The sequence below is a fragment of the Capra hircus genome, chromosome 1 (assembly GCF_001704415.2).
Source record: "Capra hircus breed San Clemente chromosome 1, ASM170441v1, whole genome shotgun sequence".
In the NCBI taxonomy this organism is placed as follows: domain Eukaryota; kingdom Metazoa; phylum Chordata; class Mammalia; order Artiodactyla; family Bovidae; genus Capra; species Capra hircus.
Window position 1 is genome coordinate 17307108 of NC_030808.1, and position 24836 is coordinate 17331943.

At 38.4% G+C, this 24836-nt stretch overlaps 1 protein-coding gene across 1 annotated transcript; it reads right to left on the minus strand.

Annotated features, from left to right (window-relative positions):
- CHODL (chondrolectin) lies at nucleotides 666-24836 on the minus strand. Its single transcript, XM_018051724.1, has 6 exons — nucleotides 24264-24836; nucleotides 13149-13458; nucleotides 12847-13004; nucleotides 7319-7405; nucleotides 5155-5257; nucleotides 666-2055 (listed from the first exon to the last, which is right to left on the minus strand). The coding sequence occupies exons 1-6, from the start codon at nucleotides 24340-24342 to the stop codon at nucleotides 1971-1973; spliced, it is 822 nt and encodes a 273-aa protein (XP_017907213.1). The 5' UTR covers nucleotides 24343-24836; the 3' UTR covers nucleotides 666-1970.

Sequence of the window (24836 nt, forward strand, 5' to 3'; positions counted from 1 at the left end):
TTATTTTTCAAAGGTCAGCTTTAGAAACCCTTAGGACAGTCACTCTTTACCATCTTCTATTACGAGAGAAGTTCCTTATCCCATCCCTAGGAACTTTTGGGTTTAGTAATTGATACCAGAAGAGTAATCCAGGTCTGGAAAAGGATAAAAAGCAAAACCAAGTCCCTTCCCCATACTTTGTCTCTCCCTCCCTGCAGCTGTTGTAGCTGTGGGTGGCACAGACTTTGGGGAAAGCCCAGTCTCCCTCCATCCAGTCTGGACTGAAGGAAATAATGTATGGTGGGAGCTTGGAGAAAAGAGGTGGGTCTCAGCAGCTGGTCTCCTATTCTGCCCAGAAAGATGGGTCTCCAAGAAAGGAAAGAGGAGTGTTAAATGTGGGCAGCTGTAAGCTTAGAAGGCAGCTGCCCATTTTCTCAGTCTCTAAGCAGCTGAAAACAGACCACTGCCCACTAATTTCTATTTTGTCTCTTAATTTTACCAAACAACTGGAGTTGTGAATTCCCACAATGAAACCACGTTCATTATCTAATTGAAAAGATGAGGTTTAGAACACCCTGCAGCTGTAACTTCCATTCTTACCACACTTAAACAGTCATTTGTTTCCATGCATTATTGCAAACACATCTGTACTTTGTTCATGTAAGAGATTTAGACAGCACCAATGATCATTCTTCAGAAACAAGAACTTTTTATTTGGTTAAAAGGAGCACAGAGACATTTGAAGACCAGATAGTTACATCTCTCTCTTGAGAGGAAGGAGCCACAAGCATTGAAGAAACTAGAAGATAGTACAGAGCCGCCCCAATTTATTCTCCCAGCCAAACCCTGGACAGGGAACACATGATCACTGACGCCTACAAACACATTTTTACACTGTTTCAGTTTCTTTCCTCGTGGAAATGTCAACGTGCTGTGCTTAACTCCACACTCATGGTGACCACTCAACTAGTCCCCACGCTTAAACCCCCTTATATGCTGATAGAGGCTAAACGGAGCCAATCAAGCTCTGCAGGAGTTTGCCTCCAGAGTCAACACCAGAACCATCTTTGCTTTGCTGGCAAGAGAGGGACTGATTTCAGAACCCTCGGAGAGCTACTTGTGGTTATACAGGCAACATGTGAAGACATTATCTTGATTGTGTATGCCACCTTTTTTGTTCTAGATTGAGTATATTATTGTTTATACAGCTATTTAACAAAGTTATTACAAAATCTGTTGAACTTTAAATTCAAAATAATTGTAAGGCACATGTCTTGCACAATTGAAATTAGACAATTCTTGCCTCTAAGTAAAATATTTGAGTAGATACCACAGTTAATGAAATAACTTCTTATTTCTGAAGACATTTCCTAAACTTCCTCTGACCCAAAGCAGAGAAACTAAAAGAAGATGAGCCATTTCTAGAAAATGAAACTTTTTCTACGGTAATAGATTTATGTGTGTGTGAATTCAGTTGACAACAGCGATACATTTCTTTAATCAAAACAGCATGTATTGAAAAATGAGACATCATAAAAAATAAATACTAGAACAGTCCATTCTATCAAACACTCATGTAAAGGAAAAATATTTTGCACACTGTAAATTTCAATGCAATTTACATTAACTAGATTACAACTTATGAAAGATGAAAGAGACAAAGATAACTGCTTCCAATGAACACATTGCTCTGATGTGTTCTCAGCAATTTTATCTGCATCTTATCCATCCCATTGACTTGAAGTTTTTGGATGCATCCTTTAGCAAAATAAGCATGTCTCACTCCATGATTAGCACAGCATTATTTTATAAATGAGATAATGAACATATAAAAATTATTTTAGTATTTGCCTCAAGGGGGAGCTTACAGTTCATCTTGCACATCCTTTGAGATTTCAAGCCATTCCAAGCTAATGTTCTGATGCCATTCCTTATACAGATCCAGAATTATAAAACTCCATTTTCTTTTCTGGAGCCAAGTCAATGGATTATTATACTTCCATGCCACTTTCTTTCCTGGTGCTTTTTGAAATCCACAGTGTGGACTGGTTTGGGCTAGTTTTTGTTCTTCCTTTACTGAAAAATAGAAGAAGAAGCAAATTCAATATCTGAGACTTCTCATCAAACTAGGCATGTCTTGGCCCAAATGGAGCTTTGTCAGACTTATTATAAGAGTATCTTTCTTCCCTCATCAGCAGATTTTTTCATTCCTACAAAAAATTCTAGATTATTCCAGTATGTGAAGAGGGTAAGCAGTTCATATAAGATAATGGAAAAAAAAAATCTCTCTGACCCTTCATATTTTAGAATTCAGACACATTCACAAATATGTTTAACTCAGTTTCAAAATGTTTATTGTAATCACCAATAAATCTTCATTTTCTTTGATCAATTATTTTTATAATTTTGCTTTTTGAATAATCTGCAGTTGTTAAAGTACATACGATGTACTTTAATGTCAAATCATCAAAATAGTGTTTTTGTCCTATGTATAAAAACTGTCCTATCCCCTCCACCCATCACTTTCTTTCTGTCCTATAGTTAAGTCATTTAATTCCTCAAAGCTTAATTTTGCTATAGTTTCTGAAACAAAGGCAGTTCAAGGCAGATTCAGGCCTGAGAGAGTTCCTCTAGCTCTCAGGCTGACCTGCACTTCATCCTATCCCTCAAGCTGTGATGTTTTCTAAAGTGAAAAGTGAAAGCGTTAGTCATTCAGTCCTATCTGACTCTTGGCAACCCCATGGAATGCAGCTCCTGTCCGTGGAGTTCTCCAGGCAAGAATACTGGAGCAGGTAGCCATTCCCTTCTCCAGGGGATGTCTTCTAAGTTTTTCCATAAGATGGCCACTTCTTAGACTCCTGCAAATGTGACTGTTTCTGAGTCTCTCCCTTCCTGAGTTGAAGAGAAGTCAGCCTCTTCAAGATACTTATCAAGATTGAGGCTTTTTTTGATTGTTTCCTGGGAATGAGCCCTCGCATAGATCACTCAATCTTGATAAGTATCTTGAAGAGGCTGACTTCTCTTCAACTCAGGAAGGTGGTTCCTGTTCGTTTCCTCCTGTACTTCCTTGCTCCTATAGGTGCTTCCTTCAATAGCATCTGCCTCCACCCCACGCCCCAGGCATTCCTCCTACTCGATCCCACTTGATCTCTGTCTACAAGACACTGTACTGCTGAATTCCTTCAAAGAAAGAGTCTTTCTAAATAAGCCTGAGCCATAGAATTTTATAATATTACTTAATCGACTTCAATTTAACTGTAAATTTATTGCTAACACATGATTGTATCTAAATGATACATTTTGGAGATATGCATCCAAATAAGTAAGATCAACACATCTCTACCTAGGAAGTTATTTTACATGAATGGAAAATAAGCCAAGCAAAGTTGATGAAAAACATGAAATTCTCCTCAATGGTTGAAACAAAAGAGTGGTTAAGTTATTAATGTGGCTTTGGGGTAGCATTAGTATTTACTTGATTTAAGAGTTATCATGGGTTAAGGAAACAAGACTTCTTATTTTGAACTTGACATGGAATGACAGAAGCCATCATGTGTACCCAACCGGAATTTAAACTTTCTGCAAGGAACTCAGATGACAATGGATTGGAGTCTTTGATGAAGTTTTTCCTTGCTTTCCTGCAAGAAAGGAAAATGGGAGGATCTAAGAGAGAATGAATTAAGCACTAATAGCTAATTCTGGTGTCTGGAGATGGCTTATGTTTGAGTGAGTATATTTCCTCACCCTTGAGAATTTCCAACATGTGAAAACTCCAAGGTCTTCAAAGTATAAAAACCTGGAAGACTTGAGAATGAGCAGAGTCTCCACAATAATATACTATTTTAAAAGAAGGAAAGCAAACTTCAGAGAAAACTCAGTTACTGATACTTTGGTAATTTTACTTTTAGAAATGAGAAGATCTACATAATTTTTCTCAAATCTTTGATTAGCTATTTATAGCTCTTCATTACAGTTTGGCTGGATTATGGAGGGGGAATTTATATCAAATCTTCCCTCTGCTTCATTGTTTTTCATACTGATAAATCATCTTTTCATCTATAGTCTTAGAATTAAGGGTAAAAGTCAGATACTTACTATTGTTTTTATTCTGTATAAAATATTGAAAACATATATATGTATATATATAAACTGAGTACTCAAAATATAGTATTAATTTGCCAAGCTTTATTTATCATTATTCAAATATAGCTTCTTTAAACAGTCAATATATCACAGCTTGGATTCTTTAAAAAATTTTCTTATGTACCATTTAGAGTTTATATCTTTTTTTTTTTCTGGAGATTTTTAACTCAGTAAATTCTTTAGGGTTCATGAAAAAGAAAATGAAGTTAAAAGAAAAAATTACTCATCTGCATATCCTTCCCTGTTGGAAACATTCTATCATTTTTTATTTAGAACACTGACAAAAACGTCTAGTTTATTCTAACAAGCATGTACTAATTTAAATCCATATCTTCTTTTCTTTGATACATACTTATATTGTACATATTAATGTTTTATTTTAACTGTCAAACTGGCACATAGGAAAAAATTTCACCTGTAATTCAAGGGTATGAGTAAACAGATATAAAAGAATACTCTCAAGAGTCTTGATGTTAAGATATATCACTTTATTCAAGATGCCTACTAAAAAGTGACTCATTTTACCATTGTTCCTATACTTAAAATATCCTTTGGAAATAAAAGAGAAGGCTGTTTTTGCAAAAGGTACTACAAAGTTCACATACAAAAATCAAGTCTGGCATGCAACTTGAGGTCAAGATTAAAAGGTTTAGCATTACTGCCTGTACTTAATAGAAAGAGACAGTACAGTATAGTTGCTTATGTTATGGACTGAAAAACATTCACATTTCAGATTCATCACACATATTAGCCATGAGACCCAAGGCAAATTGTATGACCCATTTGAGCAACCATCTTCCTGAAAAAGAGAAAACAGAAGGATACCTACTTCATATGGCCTGTGAGGATGAAATGAGATAATTCATAATCCTATGGTCAAGGTGTATGTTATTAGATTATATATACTGCATTTGTACTGAAAGAATAAGAATCACAATTTTCTTAAGGAAACTTAAAAACATAACTTTTTAAAGAGTTCTGAAAACGTATTTAAAGATTTTCAAGTTGTCTCTCCATGTATGAATTATTTACCTTTTATGCAGCATCTGGAAACAGCAGGTTCCAAAAGCAACCAGGATCAGTAAGAGCAAAGGGATTGTTGGTATAACAACATAGATTAGATTGGGAATTATTCCTACAAAAGTAAAACAGTCTTAATGTAAACAGATAGTTGAGGCAGGATTCTGACATTATGGTTCTATAAAAGCTTTCCAAAAAATTAAGGCAAAATAGAATGATTATCAATAAGCAGATACCAAGTAAGGTCTTCCCAAAATACTGAATTAATCTAATGAAGTAATATATTTATGTTTGGTTAAGAGTTAAAAACAAAATCATGCTGCATGGTTGCCATGCTTCAGTTAAATGTCCATATTTCCAAAACTATTATTAAATTTGCAATTCAGATAGGGGCTGGCTTTCATAACATATTAATAATCTTAGCTATCTCACTCCATTAATCCTTCTCAGTTATTACTTTGAAAACAAGCACTGATTATTAAAGAATAATCATGATTAAAGTAATTGTTGATTTATTGGATATGTAATTATCCTAACTAACGAGCTCAGTGCCATGATGACATGCATAACTCTCTGGGATTAAGCCAAAATACGTAAATATTAACTGATGATAGAGTCATAACCTAGAGACATAAGGCTCCAGAGGCATAAATATTTGATCTTAATTAAATTCTAAGATGAATCACTTTTTAATCCTGTTCCATCACACTAGATAATGTTAGGTATTCTTGGAAAAATAAAAAACTGCCACACAGAACCCCCATATACTTGCAATGACTTTATTACACAATTTTTCAATGTCATAAGAGGGAAAATATTCCTAATATAATTATTTACTGATCTGTTTGATTAGATTTACATGGTCTGCATGGTTTTAAAATCAGACGACTGAAAGTGAAAAGCACTAAGGTTTAATATCACATCCATACAAGAAAAGCAAATTAGAAAGCTATATATTGAGATAGCAAATTGAAAGCCATTATCCTAGTCTAAATGCGTGTGTGCTCCGTCACTCAGTCATGTCTGACTCTTTGCAACCCCATGAATTTTAGTCCACCAGGCTCCTCTCTCCATGGAATTTTCCAGGCAAGAATACTGGAGTGAGTTGCCATTTCCTCTGCCAGGGTTCGAACCCACATCTGCTGTGTCTCCTGCACAGACAGGTGGATTCTTTACCGACTGCACCATGCTAAAACAAGCCCCTCACTGATACTAAGAACAGTTGTTCACTAAACAGATATTTGCACTGGGATTGTGTGGTGTGTCTTTTGCAGACAATGGTGTGCCAATAGGCACTGAGTTGAAAGCTCATTGTATGTGTCCACTACCCAATCTGCTCTTCAGTCATGTCACTTGGTAGCTGGAAATTGGCCAGGGTGGCAGTTTTCCATACCACAGAAAACTCAAAGCCTACAAATTGGACTTTTTAAATACTAGCTTACTCCAGTCAATCCCTAAACATTTACCAGTTCCTTACTGTTTATAGGCTACTGACTGTGCCAATTTACATCATAACACCTACAAATTGGGGAAGATCTTTATGAATCCACATTTTAACATGGGATACTTAGTTTAGTATTACATACAGAAAACAAAATTTCTATTCAAAACCTGGCTTAGGGGACTTCCTGAATGTCCAATGGTTAGGACTCTGTGCTTCCACTGAAAGGGGCGTGGGTTCGATCCATGGGGAACTGGGGAACTTAGTTCCCACTTAGTTCCCTGGGGAACTAAGATCTCACAATCCACACTGTGCGGCCAAAAAAGAAATACCCACAAAAACTAGCTTAGCATCATTTTTTCCAATGCAATTCTAAAATAAATTTCCATACGCCTATCTTTAGTGCACTTTTTCACTAAGCAACAAGAAAATTGGGGCCAACATGGAGCAGAGTGAACTGAGAGAGTAGCACTGACATACATTCACTACCACGTGCAAAATACATAGCTAGTGAGAAGCTGTTGTGTAGCATGGGGAGCTCAGCTCAGTGCTCTGCGATGCTCTCAAGAGGGAGCTCAAGAGGGAGGGGATATATACACACACTCATAGCGGATTCACACTGTTGTACAGCAGAAACCAATACAACATTATCAAGCAATCATCCTCCAATCAAAAAAAAAATTAAGTACATTTTCTTCTCCTTATAGGTGAGTTAAACACATATGAACTAATTACCTGCCTCAGTAACAACTACATTTTGATGCGTGTCTCCAGGTTGGTTGGTAAAATACGTCTTTTCTACAGGAGCTGTTGGATTAATCTCTGTAAATAATAAGTACAGTTATCATGTATAATGATAAATAAGACAAATGCAAATGTAGATGAAAATAAAAGCTTATTACAAAACAAAATAAACATTGATTTCTGAACAACTTCCAGCTAATTCTATTTTGAATTTAAATTTATATGAAATGATTTAACAATAAAGGCAGCATTTAATTGTCTCTGAATAAAAGATCTGCCTGGTAACTCTTTGCAACTTGGATCCACTGGGTAAATTCCTATAACCCCAGACTGCATTTAACAATCCAGAGCATCTGTGCTGATCATAACCTATTACAGGTAATAATGACAAAGAAGGTATAAAAGTAGGCAAAGATAGGCAAGAATTGGAAAGCATAAGAAAGTGAGGCACTAGCTGTGAATAAAGACCAACAAAGATGATTTCTACACTACTGTTGTTTTGTTTTTCTTTTAATTTTATTTATTTTTTTATTTTTTAAATTTTAAAATCTTTAATTCTTACATGCATTCCCAAACATGAACCCCCCTCCCACCTCCCTCCCCATAACATCTCTCTGGGTCATCCCCATGCACCAGCTCCAAGCATGCTGTATCCTGCATCAGACATAGACTGGCGATTCAATTCTTACATGATAGTATACATGTTAGAATGTCGTTAAGTCACATCTGACTCTTTTGCAACCTCATGGACTATAAGCCTGCTAGGCTCCTCTGTTGGTGAGATTTCCCCGGCAAGAATACTCGAGTCGGTTGCCATTTCCTTCTCCAGGGGATCTTCCCAACCCTGGGGCTGGCAGTCGGATTCTTTACCACTGAGCCACCAGGGAAGTCTTTATACTATTATGGTATATAATTTAGATTTCTCCTTACAACAAAAAACACCAGATAACTGCATACGGACAGTATCCGGAATTGATGATTCAAATAAAAATGTTCTAAAGCACATTTCTGTCCCCTACGAACAATGCCATCCTTAGATTTCCTTCTCAACCATATCTGCATCTTTAAAAAAATATATCATAAATTAAGGCTTGCAAATTGTTTCTCTCCCTGTTTTTCTGAGGCAAGATTTTTCCAATTGCCACACACTTGAAAAATACTGATTTTTTTAAATAACAATCTGGTACTACTCTCTTGTCTAACATCTTTTTCTCGGGCACTATTGTTAAGAATCCACCTACAGTGCAGGAGACCTGAGTTCAATCCCTGGATTAAGCTGGAGGAGGGGATGGGAACCCACTCCAGTATTCTTGCCTGGAGAATCCCCATGAACAGAGGAGCCTGGCAGGCTACAGTCCATGGGGTTGCAAAGAGTCAGACACGACTGAGCAACTAAGCACAAGCAGTTGCTGAATTAATAGATAAATTAAATAGAATTACTAAGAAATAATCTGTACATTTGTTTTCATTTGTTCCAAAAGTATAATTCTGCTTATTTTTCTCAATTAATGGAAAAGAAAAAACACATGCAGCATCTTACATTAGTTTCAGAATATTAAACCGCTTCAATGTAATGTTTACTATTCCAATTTGGCCATATAGTCTCTCTTCATTAGAAACTTACTCATACACCATCCTATAATAATATTTACTATTCTTTTAAACATAGCTTACCCTGACACTTTGCTTCCTCTAGTCTTCAGTCCTACCCTACACTCATTCTTCTACAGAATTTAGACACTCCTTGCTTCTGGTGCTCAACTGGTATTTGCTGAATAATACAGATATTATGCAATTTATCAATAGAGAACTGATTATATTTTAAATAGTTCACAAGTTTTAATGTAATTGCTGATTAACTGAGAAAATTTTAGAAATACAATCTAATACATACCGTTTTTATTGTCTAAGAATAACAGTGCTTAATGTAATTTTAATAAATTTAAAAATTGGATTCAATATTCAGAAAACTAAGCTCATGGTAACCAGTCCCATCACTTCATGGCAAATAGATGGGGAAACAATGGAAACAATGACAGACTTTCTTTTCTTGGGCTCCAAAATCACTGCAGATGGTGATTGCAGCCATGAAATTAAAAGACAGTTGCTCCTTGGAAGAAAAGCTATGACCAATCTAGATAACATGTTAAAAAGCAGAGATATTACTTTGCCTACATAGGTCCATCTAGTCAAAGCTATGGTTTTTCCAGTACTCATGTATGAATGTGAGAGTTGGACTATAAAGAAAGCTGAGCACCGAAGAACTGATGCTTTTGAACTGTGGTGTTGGAGAAGACTCTTGAGAGTCCCTTGGGCTACAAGGAGATTCAACCAGTCCATCCTAAAGGAAATCAGTCCTGAATACTCATGGGAAGGACTGATGCTGAAGCTGAAACTCCAATACTTTGGCCCCTGGATATGAGGAATGAACTCATTGGAAAAGATCCTGATGCTGGGAAAGATTGAAGGCAGGAGGAGAAGGGGATGACAGAGGATGAGATGACTGGATGACTTCACCAACTCGATGGACGTGAGTTTGAGCAAGCTCCAGGAGTTGGTGATGGACAGGGACACCTGGCGTGCTGTAGTCCACAGGGTTGCAATGAGTACGACACAATTGAGCCACTGAACTAAACTGAAAAATTGGATTCAGAAGCATCCTCTTAATAATGTCTCTGGATAACAGTGATAGACCCAAAGAATAAATATGCAGCTCATAGGACAATAACAAAAAATATTGGAAAAGAAAGTGAGAAAATTTAGAAGTGAATTATTCAGTTTCTGTATAACTAGGCTAATTTTTTTTAACCACTTTTGTATATCAGTAGTCATACTCTTGTGGTGCTAGAGAAGACTCTTGAGAGTTCCTTGGACTGTAAGGAGATCAAATCAGTTAATCCTAGAGGAAATCAGTCCTGAATATTCATTGGAAGGACTGATGTTGAAGATGAAGCTCCAATACTTCAACCAACTGATATGAAGAGCTGACACATTGGAAAAGACCCTGATGCTAGAAAAGATTGTAGGCAAAAAGAGAAGGGGGAGATAGATGATGAGATGGTTGGATGGCATCATCGACTCAATGAACATGACTTGGAGCAAACTGTAAGAGATAATGAAGGACAAGGAAGCCTGGCATACTGCAGTCCATGGGGTCACAAAGAGTCTGACATGACTTAGCAACCAAACAACCAGTCCTGCTATTAGATAATATTCAGGAGCAGAAAGTGGAGACTAAGTTCAAGTCACATAGTACCTCTGATATAGTTGGAGAATAAAGTTCAAAATATTGTTACAATTTGTAGATTAGTTTTACTGCTTGCTTCTCTAATCCCCACACCACTAAAAAGCTAACTACTCACCACCAAAATAGCATTGAGTATACAAGCAGGGAATTTAATCAAGCCAACATCCTTCATAAATAAGATACTAAGCTCAAGGAAAGAAAATCAGTTACATATGTGTGTGTGTGTGTTAGTCACTCAGTCATGTCCAGCTCATTAGTGACCCCATGGATTGTAGCCCACCAGCCTCCTCTGTCCACGGGATTCTCCAGGCAAGAATACTGGGACGGGTTGCCATACCCTTCTTTACTGCTGAGCCACTTGGAAAGCCCTCTCCATCAGTTACACACAAGGTAAATAAAATGAAAATAAAGTATAGAAATTCTAAGTACATTAATAAGATCAACCATGGAAGTGTTCAAGTACTTCAAAAACAATAAGTACATAAAATAATCTTGCTCAAAAGCTACCCATATTTGAAGATTTAGGTAGAATATAGAAGATAAAGGAAAAAATAATTTTACATCTAAAATGCTGTTCCATAAGTAGTATAAACTTAGACTACCTAATACAAAACAAGATTCAGAGGTACCAGTGTCCTGAATAAGGTGGTAAGTGTGATGCAAGATAAAATAGTATATAAAGGTCAGCTAAAGGTTCAAAGAAAGGAGAAGATAATATTGTATTAAGAATATACCATAATATACTTTGTTTCATTCAACAGTTTCAAGCACTTAGCGTCACTAAGTTAAAATGTCAGAGAATTTCAACTTTATATTTTCCTAAGGAAAAAAATCTAGACAAAGAACCTAAGTGCAAAACAGATTTCATTTTGCAAAGGCTTCTAAGAGGGTAATGATGGATTTAACCACCAAGAGGTTTAAAGAATAAACTCACCAGGGATAAAGAGAGAAGGCTAATATACTCAAGAGCAGAATAAATATAAGAGAAGGGTAAATCTAATCCAAGTAATCCCTTGTGCTTTACAGTCTTATGAGTAAAGAAGAAGTATAATTTCAAGAGAATAATGGAAATAGCAGCACTTGATTATAATTGCCTACCATGAACATATGCTTCAAGGTCAAGCAGACAGCCCTTGGGAGAGTTCAAATGAAATTTCCAAACACTGAGAGGAGAAAAACAGCAAAAAGACCTCAAAGCCTAAGTGTCTAAGTTGACTTTCTCAGATCATTAAAAAGATGAGTTTACATAGTTCTGATTAGTGTCTTTTTTGGTCAAATTTCAATTCAGTTCAGCTGTCCTGTTCAAAGTAATTCAAGTTTACCATTTCAGTAGGAAACCATACTACCATAGCTCAGGTCAGAGCAATCTCTCCATGTTCTGCATCGGGTAAGAAAGTTGGAGACTTCAAACAGAAGGAAACTGAGGAGGCATATTCCATAGACTGAGGGCCACAGCAAGAACATGGCACACGCCCCTACTTTTCTGCACCAGGGTTCTCTGACATCCAGATTTTCACTGAGGAGTACAAGCCAAATATCCTGCCATTATATGATAAGCTAATATCCCAGAAGAATGGTGCTTGGTTCCCTTAAATATACCTGAAAATGTCCTTCTGCTGCTGCTAAGTCATTTCAGTCATGTCTGACCCTGTGCGACCCCAAAGACAGCAGCCCATGAAGCTCCCCCATCCCTGGAATTCTCCAGGCAAGAACACTGGAGTGGGTTGCCATTTCCTTCTCCAATGAATGAAGTGAAAAGTGAAAGTGAAGATGCTCAGTCGTATCCGACTCTTAGCGACCCCATGGACTATAGCCTGCAGGGCTCCTCCATCCATGGGATTCTCCAAGCAAGAGTACTGGAGTGGGTTGCCATTGCCTTCTCCAGAAAATGTCCTAAAAAACTACTAATGACATGTGTAAACTCATAGGTGCTTTGGTAACATACCTACTTCACGCGCACTATACTAAATGCTCAAATGTTTGTAAATAGATATTTATTCTTCATAAAACCTGTTTACAAAGACACAATTTGGCTTTAATATTAAAAATAATTACTGTCTCTTAAAGACACCTCTCTGGATATTTCTAGATACTCCCTTCCATTTCAGTTGTTTGCTTTATAGCTTACTGTGCTTTAATACTCTGTTGCAAAGTAATTTTGTGTTTCACTGCAGAAAAACAAAAAAAAGCCCAGGTAGCATAGATTAAAGATGAAAAATAGAAGCCAATACACATATACAATCTGCTCCTACTGACTTACAATGCTTCCTACCTGGTTCATACTTGCAGATGTAATTGTGCTTCATGTTGCACCTGTCGTCATTCCACTGGTAAAGGTAGGGGCCCCCGAGGCCAGGGTTGGCCGTTGGCTGATGATACATCACAACACACTTCTCACTTCCACAGGAAGGCTCATCAGTGTACCAGTTTCTGCAAGGACAGAGTACCAGGGACACTTCTCAGTGACTTCGCCTGCTCTACTCCGACATCCTCTACAGGTAGCGGACATCTCCCCCCATTCTTTGCCCTCTGAGTCCCCTTAGAGACCTCTGCCTCCTCAGGATCCCCGCTCACCGGTACTGGGAACTGCTTCCATCCGACCACTGGTAGAGATCTGGGCAGGCACCGGATGTTTGCCCCTGGCCGTTTCTCCAAAGCCCTATCCAGAAATCACTATCAGAAATTCCTATTCCTGGCTTTGTCAGGTTCTGCAACATGCTTTCTATTAACTTCTGTTCTGCTTCATTCTCCAGGCTCAGAAGGGCTCCCCCTTCGCTCTCACAAGCCAGCCGTGCCTCCTGAAAGCTCACGCGGCTGGACAGCTCGTGAAAGTAGGCCACCTTGTAGCAGAGATGCTTGAAATCAGCAAAACATAATTTTTGGCCTGAAAAAAAGAAAAGATGTCCATGTACTGATTATCTGAACTATCTTCATAATGCTACTTACTACACGTTAAAATGAAAGAACGAATCAAAACAGAAAGATTCTACCAAGAATGTTTCTCCCACTGAACCACTGCATAAAGTCTAGAAAATATTCTAGATTCCTACTTCAATCTACTAAAGCTAATTGATTCCCTAATAAACTAGTAACCCAAACTTTTCAAAACAGGGAGAAAGAAAGTATAAGTGGCTCAGTCGTGTCCAAATCTTTGCAACCCCATGGACTGCAACGCACCAGACTCCTCTGTCCATGGAATTCTCTGGGAAAGAATACTGCAGTTGGTTGCCTTTCCCTTCTGAACCAAGGGATCTTCCTGACCCGAGGATTGAACCTGGATCTCCCACCTTGCAAGCATATTCTCTACCATCTGAGCCACCAAGGAAGCAGTACAATTGGGAAATTTTTGTAAAGAGAAGTCATAATTCTTCTGGCTTACCTTTTGCAAACTGATAGCTAGAGCAAGTGAAAGTAGATAAAGAAATGTCAAGTACAGACAGTAAAGGAAGCTAAAAGATCAAAATTATGAAATAAGAATCACAATTCACAAAGGAATTAATAAAAAGTAAAGTAAAAAAGCAATTTTTACATAAGGCATCATGAAGTGAATACATTTAAATAATTTAAATTGAAATAAAGTGGCAACTATAAACTGTAAATATTTGTTTTTCTTGTATATATCTGAGAGCAAACATATTAAAATTCAAAGTTGATAGAAGTCAGTATAAAGGTAAGGGTAATAATAAACAATTTATTAATATAGTGTGATATTAGAAGTGACAGGTAAACTTTCTAGAGTACTCTAGGATACTCAGAATTTGGAACAGAAATGTTAAATGCAAATTTTCACTTGTATTTTAAAGGTTTTTATAAGTCACAACACTCAGTTCAACCATCTATGCTGATATCTATGAATGATTTTAAAAGTCACTATATAGAGAGAGAATACAAATTTATGTCAAGATATTAGATTGAACCACAAATGAAGTTTAAGATAATTCTCAAGAGTTCTTAATGAAATATCACCTTTTATCAAGCTTCACTGCTATGTCATCACTAACAACATCTGTGAAGTCTTAAATACATAGGCAAACAAAAGTTTGACTTAAAAGGCCTCTCAAAATTGAATTTCACATACCTCTGCATATAGATCAGAATGAATACTCCTAATTATTTCGTGACAGAACTACAAATATGAATGATCACACTGCATCATATAAAAGCCATATAAATAACAGGAATAGTGTCCAGGATTTAGCAACGAAATTCCTATTGTTCTCTTGCTTGCACTTGCCTCTTTTTATCACCAAGTAAGTATGCCAAGGTTATAGACACAGCCTCCACAAAGGTCATGCTGCTTTGTTTTGCTTTTCATTAGCTTCCATGATTCACCTCAAATCTTTGCCATCAACTTTAAAAACCACCATGGCTCTATCTCTGTCATTATTCCTTATCCCCTATCCCCAGCCTGCTGTCCACAGTCTCCACCTCCCTTTTAGTCTCTCATTTCAGCTTGAGGTTTGCCCTTGGAAAATAGCTAGTATTTTATGTAAAATCAAGGCCAGTTACTTTATACCAAGAAATCAAGACATAGCTTTACTGCTTACAGTTCTTATTCTTCTTGGGATTGAAGGCTTTATTCACTGTGTATTTAATTTTGTAGCTGATCAAGAAAGTCTGTCAGTATTAGAGGGCTGTTATAACACTGTTTCTAGCCAGTGTTATAATATTTAAAATAAAGCATTCAAGCTTTATACTCTTAATTACAGTACATCACACTGAGCCAGTGTTTGTATCACATTCATTCTCCCCCACAATCAGCAATTAATGACCTCTGATGACACTTAGAGGCAGGAGGGAAGAAATCAGTGGAAGGCCATTAACCTCACACCAGTGTTTGAGTGATAGGCATTAAGTATCTTGACACAAGCTGAGAACAGCCAACTAACAACACAGAAGTTCCATCAATGCAAGCAAGACAGCCAGGTGTCCTCTCTGTCTCATTAACTGTGATCTGGACTCAGGAGTAATGCACTGAATAATAAGAACAAATTAAGAGACTGCGCCAACTAACTGTTAATGAAAAATAACATGTTCATATGAATGACTACAGGAAACTTGAATTAAAGAGATACCAGACAAATCAGCCTGAAATAAATAATCTGGGGGAGATGACATGGAAGTCCCAATAGTTGATCCTAATACAATTTTTTTTTTAATTTTTAATTTATTATTAGGGTTTGTGATGATGTCAATGTTCAAAATGGTTGTTCCTGGCAATACTTTAGTAATGCCATTAAGCCTAGTGATTTTTAGGCTTGTATTTTTAAAGCAAGCTCTATCTCTATTTTCATTTCTACATCTTTTACATACTTCTAAATCTCAAAATATATCTGAGCTGCATTCCCTTGAGCTTTCAATTTGTTCAATTTTCTACCCAAGAACTCTCAGACTTCAACGTGATCCTAGCACTTCTGAAATATTAACTTGCCAGTGAGATTGTTTGGCAAGATAACAGAAAGAAACCAAATTAAAAAAAAAAAAGATTAGCCAGAAATTTTAATGAGTTAAAAATTATTTATGTAACAAAGCCAGCAACAGTAGTTCAGAGGATATGCCTAGTTCACTTTATAAGCTAAAAGTCTCTGCTCATTATCTTTGACATATTGAAAAATAAATGTAGAGATTTATTATTTATAATGAGGACACAAGAAAATGATGAAATTTTATTTATAAAATTAAAATAGCACTTCTAATTAAATGCATAAGAGAGCTTTAAGTGTCCTGTGGAAATTCCTAATACCACTACTAGGTATTAGAAATGTCAACGTGTAGATAAATGTTAGTCTATACAGAAATAATAATAATAAAGGAAAAATCTAGAGACAGGGATTATATTTTAAACAGTTAAGAACTAATACTGTAGGAGTCCTGGACAATAGCTAGCTTTTGCACTCTCTGCGCCAGGTACCATTTCTTTGGCAGTGGATGATGGAATGGTCCAGGATCCTGGAAGATGGGATGTAGACTGTGGTGGCTGCATACCAGGGGGACTCTTAGAGGATGAGGACAATGACCAATTACCAATTACAAATATATGTTAACTGCAAAGTGTATTAGTTGAATATCAGCTGTGTCCACACATTTTAAAACTGAAGTTACTAGCAGTTCAGCTTTAGCAAGGCAGTTTTGAGGAAATTATTAACTATATGGAACATTTTTATGGTATTTATATATAAAATCAGTTAAAGCTGACACTGAATTTCTTCACATTCAATTCTATTTTATTATCGACTTCCACCTTATTCAGCAAACTTGGTCCAAGTTGCAGCAAAATCAGCAGAAGCAACCGCTGCTGAACCACTCACCACCATTTCAGCTGACCACACTTGGCTGTAAGAGCAGCGGAACTTTCAACAGCTGGGAAACAAATGTTGCCCTAATTCCCAGAAAAGTCCCATTAATACGGGCCTTCTGGAAGCAACTTTCCCACTTCTCTGAAGGCTAATCTTCTTAGGGAGGCATTATGACTACATCCCTTCTCATTCTGTGAGATCACATGGAAAATTTCCTTTTCTCTTGTTTTTAAATATTCAGAATAAACCCTCCATTGACTTTTTTGAACAACAGGAAGCTAGTCTTCTGCTTACTACATAGAACTCCATCTACTACATCTAATCTGCCACCTACTATTCTACCACCTGTAAAATAATCAGATAACCGCCTAGCAGTTTTTATTACACTAAGGCTAGCTTGATGACAATTTACTAAAACTTACCTAACATCTGTGGTGGGAAATCTCCCTTTATTGTTGGCTTATTTACAAAAGAGAAAGACTTTTGACCTAGGAGTCCACAGCTCCTGGTTTCATACATACATTCATACATGCATGCATGCACACAACACACAAACTCATACAACTACATAGACACATATGCACTTTAATTCAGCAATAATTTTTAGTATTGCCTGATAAAATGATCATTCTTATCATTATCATAGCTAAGATTCTACTATTGCCACAAATAGATAATTCTGTCTTTTTTCTTAGTCATAAAAATTCCTGTAGATCTAAATATTGGCAGAGTTTTAAATGTTTTTAGTAACAGTGTAAATGTGGGACCAACTCATAAAGTCATGGCAAGAATTTTTCTTCCTGAATAGAAAGGATCTATGATTTGGTTTGGGGGTGTGCATGTTAAGTTGCTTCAGTTGTGTCCGACTGTGTGACCCTATGGACTGTAGCCTGCCAGGTTCCTCTGTCCATGGGATTCTCCATGGACAAGAATACTGGAGTGGGTTGCCATGCTCTCCTCTGGGGGATCTTTCCCACCCAGGGATCGAAAGACATGTCTCTTACGTCTTCTGCATTGGCTGGTGGGTTCTTTACCATGAGATCTACCTGAGAAGCCTATGATTTGGTTGGGTTTCACTTATATTTATTAAATTTCTGAAAGTTGAGTCCTCAGTTATTAAAGTAACAACATTTTTTTCTTATACATCACACTATAATCACATACTATCAACATTAAATAAGTATTGAATTTTATTATATTTTTCAATAAAAACATGGAAGTCATACTATGAATTCCAGTTGTTCAATTATGATCTACCTTTAGTTGCAAAGAAAAAAGCAAGTTGTACAAAAGAGGACCTACATGATAAATCTTCCCCAAATCAGACTAACTGGACTTTGGACATTTCACTAGAATACCATAAACCAATGTGCTTTTCATGGTTCTTTTTTACTGTACTCAAAATCAAAGGGATAAATATGCTGAAACTGTAACATACAATGTGACATGACTTCTGATCATAATGCCCAAACTTTGAAACTAAAAAGGAAAGCTATCAATTATTCATTCTGCTTTTACTGTTCAATATTGCACCAACTTTTTAAGACTTTTTCACCATAAAAATGTTTTGCTATAATAAACTTTACTTTTGCAACAGATTTTGTAATATAATTAATTGCATAGTGCACTATTAAGATCGTGCTGGAATCCGTCTTCCTATACTGACAAACAGTGAAAACTATAGTCTTGGCCATTGGTTGAATAATGGTGGCATCAGTAAATCCTAACTCTCCACCTGGGAAACACCACAAGTCTTCTGAGAAGGGGATGAAATGTATTTCATTAACTCAGTATTTAAAATAAGATCTAAATAATACATGTAAACCAAGTAATCATGAGAGTGAAGAATTCAAGCATTGAATCACTAAGAGCTGACTTCAGTCAATAAGAGCTTTACTTGAACAGTGGAAATATTAGGGGCATTATTTAAAACTTTTCTGGCCTCAGTTTTCTTACCTAAAAAGTATGAGTAGCTTGGCGATTTAAAGAAATAATGATAATAGCCTGAGATTCATCAATAGCTAAGTGTGCAAACCCTCACAGCTAGCACAATCCACTGTTGTTTTTCAGTCGCTAAGTCTTGTCCAACTCTTTGTGGCTTCGTGGATTGCAGCATGCCAGGCCTCCCTGTCCTTCACTATCTCCTAGATCTTGCTCAAACTCATGTCCATAGAGTCGGTGATGCCATCCAACCATCTCATCTTCTATTGTCCCCTTCTCCTCCTGTCTTCAATCTTTCCCAACCTCAGGGTCTTCTCCAGTGAATCAGTTCTTCACATCAGGTGGCCAAAGTACTGGAGCTTCAGCTTTAGCATCTGTCCTTCCAATGTATATGCAGGACTGATTTCCTTTAGGATTGACTGGTTTGATCTCCTTGCAGTCCAAGTGACTCTCAGAGTCTTCTCCATGCCTTTGGGTAAATTAGGAAAGAGGATCTCTCCTGGTGATATAGGCTGCTCTCCTGTAGGTGGCCTCAGTGATAGCTGTGGGGCCTAAATTCCTGAGTGCCCTCTCACAGCTTCTTGGTGGAGCCTGTGTCCATGACACGACCTACACTATTGTGTTTGAACCCCTTTAACCCCACAACTGGGATGCTGGGAAAGATTGAAGGCAAAAGGAGAAGGGGATGGCAGAAGATGAGATGGTTATACAGCATCACCAATTCAATGGACATGCATTTGAGCAAACTCTGGGAGATAGTGGAGGACAGAGGAACCTGGCATGCTGCAGTCCATGAGGTCACAAAGAGTCGGACACCACTTAGCAACTGAACAACATCAACAACAACCCCACAGCAACCCTGTGGTGTGGATGCTGTTATCCTATCTTAACAATGAAGCAAGGGAGACACAGAAAAATTAAATCATTTGCCAAACTCACACAGCTCATAAATGGTTAAGTGTTTGGAACCAGGCAGTCTGAGTCCACAGTTCACACATGTCCCCAAATTTCGAGGCTGTCTCCATGGAGGTCTCAGGTATATTTTTCTAAGGTGAACAAATTCATGAATAAAGGGACTGATTCATGTATGCATAATTGGCATAAACTACACTCTCATGTTTAGCATTGGCTCATGGTTGATTACCAGATGGCTAACACATGCTCGGGGTTGTACACGTAGAGTTTCCCTCTAAGCAGAATGCAGAATTTCTTTCAGTTAACATTTAGACATAGGTTTCCTATTGCAACATCTATCTCAGATTTTCAGACCTCATATCTCCTCAATGATTTTTAAGTCTAGACCTTCTATTTTCCAAACAACATAGACAAGGTCCAATCTGAACATCTCCCCAACAACAAGGAATATCAGTTCAGTTCAGTTCAGTTGCTCAGTCGTGTCTGACTCTTTGTGACCGCATGAATCGCAGCACGCCAGGCCTCCCTGTCCATCACCAACTCCTGGAGTTCACTCAGACTCAGCTCCATCATGTCGGTGGTACCATCCAGCCATCTCATCCTCTGTCGTCCCCTTCTCCTCCTGCCCCCAATCCCTCCCAGCATCAGAGTCTTTTCCAATGAGTCAACTCTTCGCATGAGGTGGCCAAAGTACTGAAATTTCAGCTTTAGCATCATTCCTTCCAAAGAAGTCCCAGGGCTGATCTCCTTCAGAATAACTTTAGTCAAATTGTCAGGCTATGTTCTATCATCAGTGATATGTGAGAACATGAAAGAAACAATCTCGCCTGATAGTTGTATCCATCATTTACCTGTGTGCTAAGCATCTAACCCAGAAGACAGAGAGTTGGAGAAGGTCAACATTGCTAATGAGACCATCAGCTGACTTTCCACTTTGAACATCTTTATATAATACTGTCCCTTTTTAATGTTAATGTAACAGATATTACCATCTTCCAGTAAAAGAATTATGAAAATAAAACCATAAAATAATGAAAAACGGCAGGTAAGGATTAATGACTATGATGAATGTGTAGTTTATTAAGTGACTGCTAATAAGATTAATTCATTCCTCTCTTGCCCAAGAGATACTTAAAGTAATTGCATCTTTGAAAACTGCACTGTCATCACTTTATGCTTTTGATGATGTCATGGAATAGTACCACAAGCTGGAATACTCTCAGCAGGTTTTTGCAATTTAAAAAAATCTTGTATGTCCCTTGGTATTAATCTACAGGCTACTGGTCACCACCTATGATTTTGCAATATTCTGTGTCATTTAGGTGATCAAAATGGAAGTCTCTAAATCGTTCAGTCTTCTAAATAAAATGTTTGCCAATTTCAATAATTTCAAGTGAATACATATTAAAGTGTTCTGCATAAATGTGGAGGTACCCTGAAACATACGTAATGCACTTTGCAGTATAAACAGGTTAATGGGTTACTGCTGGGTGCATTTAAAAAGAGAAAGTAAACACACACACATTACTTCAGAACACTGTAAATGCTTAAGAATATCCATGTGCTCTTCAGATATATTCTCCCATCTTAGAGACCTGAATTTTTCATATGTATGCATATACCCCCAAAGTAAAATTGTCTTACCTTTGTCCTAAAGATGTCATTATCCTCCAGTCACTTCACAAATTTAAATGATTGCACCCCCCCCCCCGCAGAGATATCCTCTACAGAGGGATCCCCAACCTGCCTGATGGTCTGAGGTACAGTTGATGTAATAATAATAGAAATGAAGTACACAATAAATGTAATGGGTTTGAATCATCCCAAAACCATCCCCCTACCCCCCGTTCCATGGAAAAACTGTCTTCCACGAAATCAGTCTCTGGTACCAAAAAGGTTGGGACCATTGCTACACATCTGTGTAGAGCAACAAATCAGTACTGGTCTAAGATCTTAAAGTAATTCCCAAACTAGAATTAAAAATTCACTAGATATTCTGTGATCACTATCCTCATGGTTATATATTTTTATTGCATATTCATGCATCAAAATAAGCATAGCCAGGAATTTATAACCATATTTTTTTATTACTGCTAGATACTATGAAATCTTATGAGGCAGGTTAAGATAATGTTTCATAAGCTTATTCTCCTTAAAATGCTTTCACTTCATTTATAAATAATGCTCTCAACTTTTAAAAAGTGGTGTATGTAACAGTATTGGAAAGTATCTTATTGAATAAAGTTATGAGTTCTTATCTTTTTTCCCTAGGATAAATGGTTATTTTTCATACATTATATGGAAATTATAATGGTTATAATGATCTTCAATAACTAAAAAATGCATTCCATATATTGTAAGTATGTTCCTAATAATGGCCCTAAAAAGCTTGTTTCAGTTGACAGACAGTTAAGTAGAATTTTGGTCAATGGTCCCTAGTGGCATGAAAAAGTTGACGCACCTTTCAAAGCTTAACAGCATCCAGGGAGACATCAGACCTAATATTTCCGAAATATCAGGCTTTAGACTGCTCTGTTCTCATGCCATTATGGCTGATATATACATTTTTAAAAATTAGTCTTCAGAGGATAAAATTACAAATCAATTTATAATGGTTAGATTTCAATGTGAGTTTGTATGGCAAAGACAAATTATTCACAAGAAGAACATAACTTGGTAATTATTTTACTATCAAGTAAACATCACCATTTATGTTAAATTGAATAAATCATGTTCACTTAATTAGAAATTTTCCAGATGTCACCTACAAGATGTCTATAAATACTTACTAGAAGAACACAGCAAAAGGTTTGTAAGCATTTATGCAGTAATAGAACACAACATTAACTTTTCATCAATGTTTTTTCTCAAGGTCTGCTTTATGTATTCTTCTTCTCCCTTTGCAAATTTTGAGATGAAACAAGAATATACCTAATGGAGACTATTTAAGTCAGTGAAGTTTTTCCATGTGTTTAAGAAACACCTTAAGCTCAGAGCCTGAACTCTGCTGTTCATTCATTTGCACGAATAATTCTGACAGAGACAAAGGCAGTCAGATGCTTAACTCACACATTCAGATGAGTTTGTATGCTGGACTTTTCTTTGAAGCTAACATCGGCAGGAGGAATCCAAAGCTAGGGCTTGTGTAACCTTATTTGATTCTGCAATGTTTTCGTTTTATATTTAAATAATAACAGCCTGGGAAAAAAATGTAAGCAACATGTATTTCCAAGTGACCTTTCACACAATGTATTTAATTCCAGTATTTCCAGAGGGCCCAAAAGTTAGTGGAGAGTGATTGATACCCAGACATTGAAGGATTGTATTCAGAAGATGCAGAACATCACATTGCTGAGGGGAATATCAGTAACAATTAGGCTTAATAGGCCAATTTCTAAAGGTCTGGCTTCACTACTGATTAAGTCGCTGTCATCCGTCATCTACCTCTAGTGACACCTGTTATACAGACGCACAGAATGTGAAAAGGAATCTGTGCTTTCCACATTTAAAAAAAAAAAAATTACACACTGAAAACACAACCCACATACCTTCAACAAATGTCTATTGCAACACTATAATTAGCATCACAAGAAATTTCAATAAGGGTAGCTATGCTCAATTTTCCTGTAAGGCCCGATTCATTCATCCTAGGCTTTCGAGAATCTTCGTTGTTTTTTTTTTTTTTTTTAAAGAGACCTGCCCCCAAAGTAAGGGAGAATGAATGTGGTATGAATTGCTCAAAACAGGACAGTATAAGTAGTCGAAGAAAGAAAAAAAAAAAAGCAAAGCAAGGGCCGGGAAACTTGCCAATTCTGATCCCTTTCCTTTGCATAGATTCGAATCGACCTAATTGGGCACCTACTGTGTGCATAGACCTGCACTGATGATCATGCACACCTCAACCCAACTCGAGCCGATTTCGTGTTCTGAGACCTCCCCAACTTGCAACAATGTGTGTAAAAGAAAGATCTCCTCCCACGACGACCAGTGGCCTGGTCTTTGTCAGCCCTCCTGAGAACAAAGGCTGAGCACCCTGGGGTCGGTGAGCCACCCACAGCGAACAGGTCTGGTCTCAGAAATCAGCTGCATGAACCCAGTGCGGGCGGGCGGGGACTGGAGTCGAGCCAGGCCAACAGGGGGTGGCATTTCTGCAGCTGCTCTTCTGTCTCTGGGCTCTGTCTGCCTCCGCGGTACCCCACCCCTTCTACAGGTACCAGCCCTGCGGCCAACTCTCTTACAAAGAAAGTCGAAATAAGTCCTAGAAAATGCTGTACTGCCCAGGATGAAGCAGAGCTCGCTTCGCAGCTACTAAACCAGGCACTTCCAAAAGAATGTAAACTTTCCTGGGTGTTTAGGGAGGGATGGGGAGAAAGCAGCATGCAATCAATTTCCTCCTGCCTCCTCCGGCCCCCTACCTGCCCCTCACGGGTTTCCAACCCCTGGGAGAGCCTCCACCCCTGGACACGCAGGCCCTCGCCCGCGCGCCCCGCGATCCCCTCTCCCGGCTTGAGAGCCCGGCGGGCTGCCCTGGACTCACCGCTGACCACCCGGCGGCAGAAAGCTCCGTGGCCGCAGAGCAGCGCGGCGCCCAGCAGCAGCGATACCACGCGGCTCATCGCGACGGGGCGGCAGGTGTGGCGTGGAGCGAAGGTGGCCTCTGCGCGCCTGGCGGCCCGGCTCTAACTCTGCAATCCCCCTGCCTCCCCGTAGGAGGCCCTACTCCCGCCGCCCGAGCCCGGCTGCCCGGCCGCCTGAGAGCATCGCCTCGGGCCGGACCTGGCGCCGGGCGCGCTGATGCCGCGCGCGAGTGTGCCGGGTTGGAGCGCAAGACCCTGCGGGTGCGCGTCTCCAGAGAGGCACCCGAAGTGAAGGGGTCCCGTGTCTGTCCCAGAGAAGAAGCAGCCCCGGTGAGGCCCGCACCGTCCCCCTGGCTCCTCTCCTCGGTCTCTGGCCAGCGAGGGGCTGAGCCCGTGCGCCCAGGTCGTGGCTCCTACAGACGCAGCAGCAGCTCTGCGCTGGAGGCGCCGTCTTATATACCCACGTACCCGAGCTTCCAGCCCCTCGCCAGTAATAATGTTTAACTACTTCGTCTCTCCTGCCCTGCGGAGCA

Excerpts from the sequence above, each read along its gene's own strand:
- CHODL (XM_018051724.1), bottom strand. The coding sequence starts at position 24,342 with ATGAGCCGCGTGGTATCGCTGCTGCTGGGCGCCGCGCTGCTCTGCGGC. Across the intron at positions 13,005-13,148 it reads GGAAGCAGTTCCCAGTACCG|AAACTGGTACACTGATGAGC; the intron begins GTGAGCGGGGAT and ends CTGTCCTTGCAG. Across the intron at positions 5,258-7,318 it reads TGTAGTTGTTACTGAGGCAG|GAATAATTCCCAATCTAATC; the intron begins GTAATTAGTTCA and ends TTACTTTTGTAG.